The sequence below is a fragment of the Coregonus lavaretus genome (genome assembly GCF_964263955.1).
Source record: "Coregonus lavaretus genome assembly, chromosome: 11".
Taxonomy (NCBI): Eukaryota; Metazoa; Chordata; class Actinopteri; order Salmoniformes; family Salmonidae; genus Coregonus; species Coregonus lavaretus.
This window is the reverse complement of record NC_139998.1, coordinates 31,919,213-31,931,977: the sequence shown is the minus strand read 5'-3', so window position 1 is coordinate 31,931,977 and position 12,765 is coordinate 31,919,213. Positions and strand designations below refer to the sequence as shown.

At 42.3% G+C, this 12,765-nt stretch overlaps 1 protein-coding gene across 1 annotated transcript in view; it reads right to left on the bottom strand.

Moving 5' to 3' along the window:
• LOC311136909 (solute carrier organic anion transporter family member 3A1-like) overlaps window positions 1-10,863 on the bottom strand; it is a 69,188-nt gene extending 58,325 nt beyond the window's left edge. Inside the window, exons 1-2 of the mRNA XM_084171224.1 lie at window positions 10,218-10,863; window positions 591-1,050 (exon numbers count right to left, since the gene is read on the bottom strand). Coding sequence (XP_084027350.1) covers window positions 591-1,050; window positions 10,218-10,361 — 604 coding nt within the window. The 5' untranslated portion in view covers window positions 10,362-10,863. The remainder of the gene's footprint in view (window positions 1-590; window positions 1,051-10,217) is intronic.
• Between the last annotated feature and the right edge of the window lie 1,902 nt (window positions 10,864-12,765).

The following is a 12,765-nucleotide window of genomic DNA, read 5'->3' as shown; positions in this document are numbered from 1 at the left end:
ACTGTTAGTCCTTCCACCATACAGAAGTACCAATTTAGGTAGTCTTGTGAATCCCTTGGCGCTGGAACAAATTCATTTTGAAATGCCAGTGTGACAACAATCTCCTTCTCTTAAATATTATTTCAATATATAATATAATATATGCCATTTAGCTTTTATCAAAAGCGACTTACATGACGGACTGCGTGTTTACATTTTTTAAGTATGAGTGGTGCTGGAATTCGAACCCACTATCCTGGCATTACAAGAGCCTTACTCTACTGAGCTACTGAGGACCACACAACACTTCTTGCAGTTCTGAAGCAAATTTCCAGCAATTCTACACCGTTTGGCATGGAGCTGAGAGACAATTTTGCAGTTTTAAAGCTAATTTCCTGCAATTCTATGCATTTCTCCATGGCTAATACAGTGTTCCTCTGCTCAGACATTATAAGAAAACCAATGGGAATGTGCCCTGAATGCAAGGTTTTGGGAATTTTCAGATTCTCCCTGATTATTATTATTATTATTTATTTTTTTACGGACCCCCTGCAGTACCTCGGCAGACCCCAGTTTGAAAACCCCTGCATTCATGCATCTAACTCACTTACCTATATACAGAGAGGAGTCTTTCCTCTTCACATGGTCGTCTATGTATGACACACCCAGGGGCTGAACTGGGGTGGCTCCAATCCCCAGCAGCATCTGGGCCCCAATCAGCAACAGGTACATCATGTTGGTGTTGGCCTTGTTGGAACACATCTCCTCTATGTACTGCCCACCATTCCTGGTACTGTTGGCGCACCCATTCCTGCCCACCTCAGTCCTCCATGTCTGCCCTGGCTGGTACTCATATTGTTTGGTTAGAAATTCTGGCAGTGCTGACAGAAGAGCTCCTAGCGCCATGACGATACCCCCACAGCCAATCAACCTTGGCCGGTGTGCTTTGGCCCCGAAGTAGCTGACGAATAGGATGAGAGCCAGGTTGCCAATCTCAAAGCTGCTGGCGATCACACCCACGTCGGCACTTTGGAGGTTGAATCGTCGCTCCAGGGTGGTCAGGACACTTACCTGTGAAAGCAACAGCAGAGGAAATATGTTACTCATAAAAGGCAATCATAACTAACTTCCCAAAACTGATTAACTCCGTAAATTACAGGGTATTATCATTGTGAGGCTGAAATATTACCAGGCTTAAAGCCTATTGTTTTCACACTAGCTGAGAATTATGTCATTGAGAGGAACATGAAAACACCTAGCTTACAAATAGCAACTACAGTTTTACCATGAGTAAGAAAACTAGAGTCACTTGAAATATTTGATGCATTTGAATGAATGGCCTGTGGTATACTGAATCACATCACAGATGTGTGCAGTATTTTACAGTTGCCATTGAAAAACAAATAACCGAGACTGTAGGCCTAAACATTGAGAAAAAAAATACATTTGTATTTAGGGTATTTTTTAGGGGTGTAACGATTCGTTTTAACAACGATTCGATTTGTATCACGATTCGTGGTTGTCGATACGATTCAAGGACGATATTGGTTCATTTAGAACGATACGATCCGAAACGATTCAGTGACTTGAAATCGATTCAGTAACCTTTTAGCCAAAAATTCAACCAGTGTGACTGAAATAAATACCTGGATACTGGACAGTGCAGGTGAAGTTTCCTAGATTCCTGTTTCTTGTAAGGACCGCAATGGTGGCTTGATAATTTCTCGCTCGTCGGCTTCTCCTCTGTCGTCCGCCATGCTATGTTTTGTTGTCTTTGCGCCTTTGCGCTGCTGCTGGCGCGGGGCGATGACGTCACGGATAGGCAGACTGAATCGAGTAATGTTTAAAGCCTTTATCATTAAAAGTGCTAAGAAAAAACATCCATATAAAGTCTGACGTGCTTAAATCCAATGGGTTATTTCCTAGTATCGATACAATCGATTTATTACATTTTAAAACGATGTTAGATTGATATATGTTGTCCAAAAGGCCAACTCGCCGAGCACAGATCGATGTAGTTGGATCATAGGAATATAAATCGATACATCGATGTAGTAGATGGATCGTTACACCCCTAGTATTTTTGTATTTATTAATTTGGATTAAGTGTCATATCATTTTGGTTATTACAGAACAACGTTATATAAGTCAAATGAACTGTTTCTATATTATACATCTCTGAAATAATTGATTATACCAAATGTAATACAAAATAATTACATAAAACTCTACATATTGGAATTATAAGGGGTAAATGAGAAAAAAATAGGATATTATTTGCATGGTGGAATTTTGAATGAAGTAGCATGCAGACCACAAGAGGGTTTAGAGCAGATGAGAGAAATAAAGCACAGCCTTTTACATAATCCCTTTCCTTTGGATATACTGACTCACAGACCTCTTCAGATGTTTGTTATTGTGGTCCGAGTAAAATCCTGTCTGCCAAGATCCATCCCTGTATTTCATTAGTTGGGCACTGCAGCACTTACTTCTCTCTCTCTCTCTCTCTCTCTCTCTCTCTCTCTCTCTCTCTCTCTCTCTCTCTCTCTCTCTCTCTCTCTCTCTCTCTCTCTCTCTCTCTCTCTCTCTCTCTCTCTCTCTCTCTCTCTCTCTCTCTCTCTCTCTCTCTCTCTCTCTCTCTCTCTCTCTCTCTCTCTCTCTCTCTCTCTCTCTCTCTCTCTCTCTCTCTCTCTCTCTCTCTCTCTCTCTCTCTCTCTCTCTCTCTCTCTCTCTCTCTCTCTCTCTCTCTCTCTCAGCATTTAATGCATACCACTGTCTCTAGATGGAAGCTGGGGCAGCAGGGGATTTTGTCTCCCTTCTGCCATTGTTGGTATAATACATGGAAGTCAGACATTATGGATTGCATTTCAGTTCATCAGATAGGATCCTAACTAAGTATAATGATACAATGTATCTCCATTTCATTTAGATTTTTTTTCATGTGATATGCACCCCATCACAGACTTACCAAACCCAATTTGTAACTGCCACGAAAGCAGACAGTGAATCACCAGGTTTTTTATAAGACACTGATTTCCATGATGAACGCAACTTGAATGATAAACAACTTCACACAGGCTCAGGAGGACTGTACATAGTTTGATAGCAATGACCTTGGTGAATCTGGCCAACTGAGTCTTCTGTTTTTGGTACATGAATGTGGTTTAAGCCCAGATACCTGCATTGGTTGTCTCCTAATAGGGTAGAAAGATTCTTAAAGAACATAGCCAACCAACCACCCACACATATGTATCAACACTGTAAAGGCAACAACGATGTATGGAAAGACCGAGACAAGACTCTGAAACAGACATGCATGGAATACACACAAATGCTCTACCATAAAGAAGAGGAACAATATCCCTTACTCGGCAGGAAGTATAATATGCTGCCCATTCTCAAAGGAGTGGATCCTCCGATTTATCTAATTTTGCATGCAGCATCCTCGTCTGCCTTTACTTCAATTGGTAAGTATTGCCTGGAGGGATTTCACAAAAAATAATGTGGGTTTGTAATGTCTGAGAACCAACTGCTGAGCCATATCCCACCAGTCACATTTTCACAAATGTATCAAACTATTTTCAGATGTGTCCCAAAATGCCCTTGAAAGGGCATGGTCCTGTTCCATTCCCACAGCGATGTCGAACAGGCTAATAGGCTAAGTTAAGCTCCTCTAAGGACCTGTGGAGACAGGAAAACAACAGCTAACGTAGATGCCAGCAGGAAAATTGTTATTCTCTCTGTGACTACAAAGTGACTTAAATTACTTTAAATGGCAGGTGTGGCTGAGTAATAACTATACTAATACAACTAGCTACACTTTGATTAAATGTGAACACAACCACAGGTGGATCAATGTAGTGATGTCATCCTTTGCACAAGGCCTATTATTATAAAATGTTTTATTCTCTTAAAACTACAGCTCAGCAATAGGGATGCTATGTGTGTCCAAAATGGGCTTGCAGTCTCATTTGAGTTGCCAGAGAGTGTAACGTGGCTTCCCAGCAATACTGGAAGAGCGAAGAGCTGGGCTGGAAACATCACCATCTGCTCTTGTCCTCAGAGCCCATGCCAAGCCAATGCAACCTGTTCACGGCACAGCTGGAGCTCTCAGCACTCAGCAGAAACCAGCACAGGCTACTGAACCTCCACCTCACCACCACGCCACAGCAGAGGAATGGCAGCCAGGCCAGGTAGACCATGTCATGTCATCTTCTGCCCAGGCCAGCTTAGTGAGCCCTGAAAAGTGCAGTGAATTTAGAAGAGCACCCATCCCCTAAATTCCAATGTGTGTACATAGTTAAAGATAGACCTGGAACCTTGAACCCAGGACTAAACAGTCAGTCACGAAAGTTTGTTTTATTTATTGCAGCATGGTTACAATGCAAACTTGTCTGGCAGTGTTTTCATGAACAATGTGACTGTCGCATCAACATTACCTCAGAGGAGCCAAACCCCACACAAACATCCCTTTTTTAAACAATAGGATAAGGTTTGTGTAAGCACAGTATGAGACATAATTATAGCCGTTTGCTAAATAAAACTCTTGAAGTGTGTCTCAGGTTCCTATTCTGTCTAAACGCCCTTTCAAAAGGACAATTCAGTGTCTGTCAGAGGCCTTTTTCTGACAAAACCCTATCTAATTCCAAAACATGAAGTTGATCCCTTGGCAATTAAATATTTCACTGTTTGTCTGTACTCTCTAAACTTTACCAATCTGCAAATTGCAAGATTGGATACTGCATGGTAGTAACAACAAACTTTAACTATCACTTAACCTGAATGGATTAAAGTCTCAAAAAAGTTGGTGTCTAATTAACATAATCAACTACTAAAGCTGGGTTCGAAAATCTAATATATGAGGGGGAAATGATAAAATACATAGATAGTTCAGCCTGTTTTCCAACGAGTAGATGGATCACATAACAGGAAACAAATTCACCACTGTCAATCATCACCACAACATACAAAATTGGACTACAAAGGCTGAAACCACATTCAGTTGAATTTCCGAGAACTGAGAACTAAAGGTAGGCCTACACACCATTTCCAGATAATTCTCAAAATAAACTAGGGAAGCTGACAGTCATATCACAACCCCACAGTTTTGAGAGTAATTGTCCATGCAGTTTTGTGCACTGACTATTTACCCAGAGACTATGTTGCCTGGAAAAGAGTCTGTCCATTGAAAGCGGCTAACGTGGAGCAAGAGCATAGGCCATGACCCATGACTTCCAGGCTGGCTCCCTGGCTGCACGCACACACTTTAAGTCGCCTCATCCTATCATAGACACAACAGTAGCTCTGACAGGAGAACATCTGATGAGGTCATGACAGGGTCATCAGCTTGTCCCTGTAGCTGGAGCTGGTGCCTGGTTTCCAGCCCATGCAAATGGGGCAGGTGCCATGTTAAAGAGACTAGCTGTGCTTACGGACGATAGAGCATTGCTGAAGTCCTGTTTGCTTACGCAAATCATGCGCATCCCTCTCTGATCCATCATTTGCAAATCCCTGCCTGACCCAGAGTATACTTTACAAGCAGACATACAGTTTAAGTCGGAAGTTTACATACACCTTAGCCAAATACATTTAAACTCTGTTTTTCACAATTCCTGATATTTAATCCTAGTAAAAATGTGGTTTTATGTCAGTTAGGATCACCACTTTATTTTAAGAATGTGAAATGTCAGAATAATAGTAGAGAGAATGATTTATTTCAGCTTTTATTTATTTCATCACATTCCCAGTGGGTCAGAAATGTACATACACTCAATTTGTATTTGGTAGCATTGCCTTTAAATTGTATAACTTGGGTCAAACGTTTTGGGTAGCCTTCCACAAGCTTCCCACAATAAGTTGGGTGAATTTTGGCCCATTCCTCCTGACAGAGCTGGTGTAACTGAGTCAGGTTTGTAGGCCTCCTTGCTCGCAGACGCTTTTTCAGTTCTGCCCACAAATGTTCTATTGGATTGAGGTCAGGGCTTTGTGATGGCCACTCCAATACCTTGACTTTGTTGTCCTTAAGCCATTTTGCCACAACGTTGGAAGTATGCTTGGGGTCATTGTCCATTTGGAAGACCCATTTGCGACCAAGCTTTAACTTCCTGTCTGATGTCTTGAGATGTTGCTTCAATATATCCACATAATTTTCCTTCCTCATGATGCCATCTATTTTGTGAAGTGCACCCGTTTCATCAGACCAGAGGACATTTCTCCAAAAAGTATGATCTTTGTCCCCATGTGCAGTTGCAAACCGTAGTCTGGCTTTTTTATGGCGGTTTTTGAGCAGTGGCTTCTTCCTTGCTGAGCGGCCTTTCAGGTTATGAGGATATAGGACTCATTTTACTGTGGATATAGATACTTTTGTACCTGTTTCCTCCAGCATCTTCACAAGGTCCTTTGCTGTTGTTCTGGGATTGATTTGCACTTTTCTCTAGGAGACAGAACGCGTCTCCCTCCTGAGCGGTATGATGGCTGTGTGGTCCCATGGTGTTTATACTTGCGTACTATTGTTTGTACATATGAACGTGGTACCTTCAGGCGTTTGGAAATTGTTCCCAAGGATGAACCAGACTTGTGGTCTACACTTTTTTTTCTGAGGTCTTGGCTCTTTTGATTTTCCCATGATGTCAAGCAAAGAGGCACTGAGTTTGAAGGTAGGCCTTGAAATACATCCACAGGTACACCTCCAATTGACTCAAATGATGTCAATTAGCCATGACATCATTTTCTGGAATTTTCCAAGCTGTTTAAAGGCAGAGTCAACTTAGTGTATGTAAACTTCTGACCCACTGGAATTGTGATACAGTGAATTATAAGTGAAATAATCTGTCTGTAAACAATTGTTGGAAAAATGACTTGTGTCATGCACAAAGTAGATGTCCTAACCGACTTGCCAAAACTATAGTTTGTTAACAAGAAATTTGTGGAGTGGTTGAAAAACGAATTTTAATGACTCCAACCTAAGTGTATGTAAACTTCCGACTTCAACTGTACACTACCGGTCAAAGGTTTTAGAACACCTACTCATTCAAGGGTTATTATTTATTTTTACTATTTGTTACATTGTAGAATAATACTGAAGACATCAAAACTATGAAATAACACATATGGAATCATGTAGTAACCCAAAAAGTGTTAACAAATCAAAATATATTTGAGATTTGCCTTGATGACAGCTTTGCACACTCTTGGCATTCTCTCAACCAGCATCATGAGGTAGTCACCTGGAATGCATTTCAATTAACAGGTGTGCCTTGTTAAAAGTTAATTTGTGGAGTGGGGTATACAGAAGATAGCCCTATTTGGTAAAAGACCAAGTCCATATTATGGCAAAAATAGCTCAAATAAGCAAAGAGGGTCAGTCAATATGGAACATTTCAAGAACTTTGAAAGTTACTTCAAGTGCAGTCGCAAAAACCATCAAGCGCTATGATGAAACTGGATCTCATGACCACCACAGGAATGGAAGACCCAGAGTTACCTCTGCTGCAGAGGATAAGTTCATTAGAGTTACCAGCCTCAGAAATTGCAGCCCAAATAAATGCTTCACAGAGTTCAAGTAACAGACAAATCTCAACATCAACTGTTCAGAGGAGACTGTGTGAATCAGGCCTTCACGGTAGAATTGCTGCAAAGAAACCACTACTAAATAAGATGAAGAGACTTGCTTGGGCCAAGAAACACGAGCAATGGACATTAGACCGGTGGAAATTTGTCCTTTGGTCTGGAGTCCAAATTGGAGATTTTTGGTTCCAACCGCCGTGTCTTTGTGAGACGCAGAGTTGGTGAACGGATGATCTCCGCATGTGTATTTCCCACCGTAAAGCATGGAGGAGGAGGTGTTACGGATGGGTGTGCTTTGCTAGTGAGACTGTCTGTGATTTATTTAGAATTCAAGGCACACTTAACCAGCATGGCTACTACAGCATTCTGCAGAGCTACGCCATCCGATCTGGTTTGGGCTCAGTGGGACTATAATTTGTTTTTCAACAGGACAATGACCCAACACACCTCCAGGCTCTGTAAGGGCTATTTTACCAAAAAGGAGAGTGATGGAGTGCTGCATCAGATGACCTGACCTGGCCTCCACAATCACCCGACCTCAACCCAATTGAGATGGTTTGGGATGAATCGGACCGCAGAGTGAAGGAAAAGCAGCCAACAAATGCTCAGCATATGTGGGAACTCCTTCAAGACTGTTGGAAAAGCATTATAGGTGAAGCTGGTTGAGAGAATGCCAAAAGTGTGCAAAGCTGTCATCAAGGCAAAGGGTGGCTATTTGAAGAATCTCAAATATAAAACATATTTTGATTTGTTTAACACTTGTTTGGTTACTACATGATTCCATATGTGTTATTTCATAGTTTTGATGTCTTCACTATTATTCAACAATGTAGAAAATAGTAAAAAATAGAGAAAACCCCTTGAATGAGTAGGTGTTCTAAAACTTTTGACCGGTAGTGTACCTGCTTAGTGACTAGCCTCCCACCAACTCATCTTTGCTTACCAGTTTAAAGTAAACCCTTATTAGTTCAATGTTTGTTAACTTTCTATAGAATAACCTCCTGTAAAGTGTAGTTGAAAACATTGACATAGTAAAAGTGAAACAGGGCTTTAATGGTGTGTAAACATTCGAGCTAAGCTAAGCTATAAGTGCCTATGTATAAACAAGGACACAAAGCCATCAGTTCCGTGGAGGCACTGCTGCAGATGAGCCATATTCCATTTCAACTACATTTTAATGAAATGAGTCATGACTAGACCAATTATCACACAGAGGAATCCTGATAGACCCATTTCCCTGCCCCTGTGACTGGCAAGTAAATACATAGCAGAGACACATCACAGAAAAATGACTGCAATGTTCCATCCAAGTGAGAGAGGAAGGGTGGAGACTACTGTTTATAGGCCTAATTTCACAAGAACTTTACTTCACATGCATGTACTGTTATAAAGTTAGTCAATCCAAATAGATTTAAGAAACATGTTATAACAACATGCTCTAAAAAATATAATAAATAGATCGGGGAAAAAACAAAGTACCAAGTACTTGGGGAAACAATCCACTCAATAATTTGGGGTCATTAAACTCCATATCAAAAGCAGGATGTGATGGATTCTCATTAATTGTACTTTTGGCTCAAAAATCAAAGTCCAGGGGAAATTCTGACTGGATACCAACATGCTTCATCCACGTAGGCAACACTATTCCCATGGTCAGGAGGAGGCTTGTGGTTCAGTGCGACAGAATAGATAACATGTTCCACTCCAAATAAGGCTAAAGTATTTCAGGTTACATCTTTGAGTTCGCTGGGAAGTACTAGCCCAGCATGTGACCTAAAATAACCTACCATAAAATAATTAATTCACTCATCCATCATTTGTTGTTTCATTTGATATGAGAACTGTGGTAGAAATGTTGATCACCATAAAACCACTGAATTAGAGAAGTGAGTATGGAAAATAATTATGCACTGATGGCCTACAGGACTAAAACGATTTAAAAGCTTCAACCAAATAGGCCTATAGAATATCAGACGCATCAAGTTTGAACTAGAGATAAAAGAGTTGAATAGCCTTGCCTGCTCTTCTTAATCAAGATAGCATTGCTTTCAAGGGTGGCACTTTGATAATACAGGTATAATACAGGTACATTTCACTGATCTACATCAATAGATTGTGTTATTGCAGTACATTACACGTACTGTATATTACAGCTATAGGAGCCCTTTGCCGCATAGACTACTAACAAGTCACCTGTTCATTCTTGTCCTCTACGGAATCTGAGTGTTATTTTGGACAATTGGATTATTTAGGTGCGGCATTAGGAGATTAAATCATCATTAACGGTGTTGTTGACTGAGGGGATATAGGCTACGTTTGCTGTTGACAAATGGACAATGTTAAACTCTTCAACCAGACGAAAATGTGTTTCCAATTTAATATTGCATCTCCCACATGTGTATGGGCACTGGCTACTGCGTATTTAAAACACCCGTGGATGTCAAGCCTTCTTAAACCGGTTAGCTACAAATTATCTCACTAACGTTATGTCATAGCTGTTGCACGTTTCATGACAAACACTTTGCTTACATGCACAGTACTGGCACGGATATAGAGTTATAGCTACGATAAAATGGCCCAAACTACTAAAATGCATATGAAACATGCGTCTGGCAAGATGTTCTCATGAGAGACATGACAGACAATGACACAGCTTAAAATGTTTCACTCACCAGGTAGGCTCCAACAGTGCCCTGTGCCAACATCAGGGCACATTCCGATATCAAGAATATCTTGATGTTTGAGAAGCATGATGACTTTTTACGAATGCCCTCTCCAGGGCTCATGTCCGAACCCATTTGTTTTTTCACCTGCATCCTTTGGAGCCGCTATTTTGTATCACAGCGAGAAACGAAAGCCAGAGGGTAACCGGCCAGCCCGGAGATAAACATAGAAGACACCGACTATGTTTCCACTGTAGGCTACATTAAGCGAGTGTCTGACGCACGGTCTCGGTCTATTTGCTAGTTCAACCTATGCTTTACATCTGACAAACTATGACTGTAAATATACAGCCAGACTCCAAAGGGCTTCCGCTCCACAAGCTTTAAACATTGCCACTTCGTCGAATAAGACACATGAACTCACCGACGATTTTCTCAAATGCTTACGAGAATTAGAGACGCCGGGATTTCTCTCAAATAACATGATTTCCGAATCTTGACGGTCGTTCACCAATGTTAAGCTTAACAATGCATAGATTCAAAAAAAAATCGATAAGAATCTTGCCACAGCGTCGCTGCTCCAGCTTTACTTGGCATGGTCCTTGTAGCCTACTGTACAGTATGTGAGCATGCACTCACTCCCTTCACCACTTGTGTAGCCTACTAGTATGTTCTGACTCCGCGCCTCTTCCAACCACTGACAGCCGTGGCCTATAGTGGTCATGTGTAGCATGCACCAAATTCTATGCTAACTTGCGTTCGAATAGACTCTCTCTCTCGCTCCGCTCTCTCTCGCTCTCTCTCTCGCTCTCTCGCTCTCTCGCGCTCTAAAACATACACATTGAGATAGGGAATTTGTTCATTCTAATTTATAGGCCTATTTAAAATAATAATAATTACTATTATTATTTCACATATTGAGCTCAAAGCAAAAGGGCCGTTTCAAAATATTATCAACACATTGTGTGTTGCCATGGATTACTTAATGTTGAACAGAAAATGTGAACGACATGATTAAGTAAATGGCCCACATGATGCCAACAATTACTATAACAAATCCTTCCTGTATGATATACATGCACACATTAAAACATCCATTCTATTATTCTGTTTGTCCACATAACTGAGTTCTGAGATGATTGTATTAGTTTTAGCTTAGTCAATGGTCTTTAAGCGAGAAGAAGTAGACAGGACTGAGGACCATGACCTTTTGCCTCTACGTGGTATCACAGCTGGCCTTCCATGAGCAAAAAAATACCAGTCTTATCTGACACTCCAGCAACCCCTAACCTCTACCTTTCACACTGTCATTATGTGTACCCAAGCCCCCAAGCAGTGGACATCCGTGTGTGCAACAGAGAGCCATATAACTAATATTTCATAAGGAAGCATGACAGGTAATAATCTACAAAGGGAAAATATATAGTTGTTTAGTCTTGGTGGTTCAGTAAACCTGGTCAGTATAACTACTGCTTGTTAAAGGGATAGTTCACCCAAATTGCAAAATGATACATTGGTTTCCTTACCCTGTAAGCGGTCTATGGACAAGGTATGAGTCACGACTTCGGCCGAGGCTGCCTCCCCTCCTTGTTCGGGCAGACTTCGGCGTTCGTCGTCACCGGAGTACTAACCACTGCCGCCCCAATCATCATCACAATTATCTTGTCTCGTTATCACACACACCTGGTTCTAATCCCCTAATTAGTCAGTGTATAAGTGTTCCCTCTGCCCCCGTGTCCTTGTGGGTGATTGTTTATTGTGAAGGTTAGTGAAGCTCGGTGGAGCTCGTGTATTTTGTTCGACGGGAGTATTTTCCTGTGTGCCTTGTATTTTCCAGTGCACCTGTTTTGTGCCCAGGAGTGTGTTTGACGCAGTTCTGCGTAAACCTGTATTTTGCGGATTAAAGCCTGTTATTCTGTGATATGGAGTAAGTGGGAGAAGAGCGCATGCCTGGAGTCGTGGCACCGGTCCAGGAGCATTCAACGATGCTGGCCAGCTTGGGGGAAGCGATGGATCGGGTTCTTCAGGTCGTCCAATGCCTGGAGAGGAGAGAACCCGATCTGTCGAGACCAGCTGGCCAACCGGATCCAGCCACCTACACCCCAGCACCTGGAAGGGATCCAGATATCCCGACCACGGGCGTTTGATGGGACGACGGCGCTGTGCCAGGGATTCCTCCTCCAATTGGAGCTTTACTTCGCCAGCATCAGGCCGGAACCATCGGAGCGGGAGAAGGTGTCCGTCCTCGTTTCCTGCCTCTGTGGGAAAGCCCTGGAGTGGGCCAACGCGGTGTGGAACAAAGGAGGAGCCGCATTGGAGGACTACAGGGAGTTCGCTCGCCTCTTTCGGGCGGTCTTCGATCACCCGCCCGAGGGTAGAGGCGGGTGAGCGACTGGTCCATCTGAGGCAGGGGACAAGGACCGCGCAGGACTTCGCGTTGGAGTTTCGGACGCTGGCAGCGGGGTCCGGGTGGAACGAGCGGGCCCTGATCGACCATTTCCGGTGCCATCTGCAGGAGGACGTCCGACGGGAGCTAGCCTGCCGAGACACCATGTTG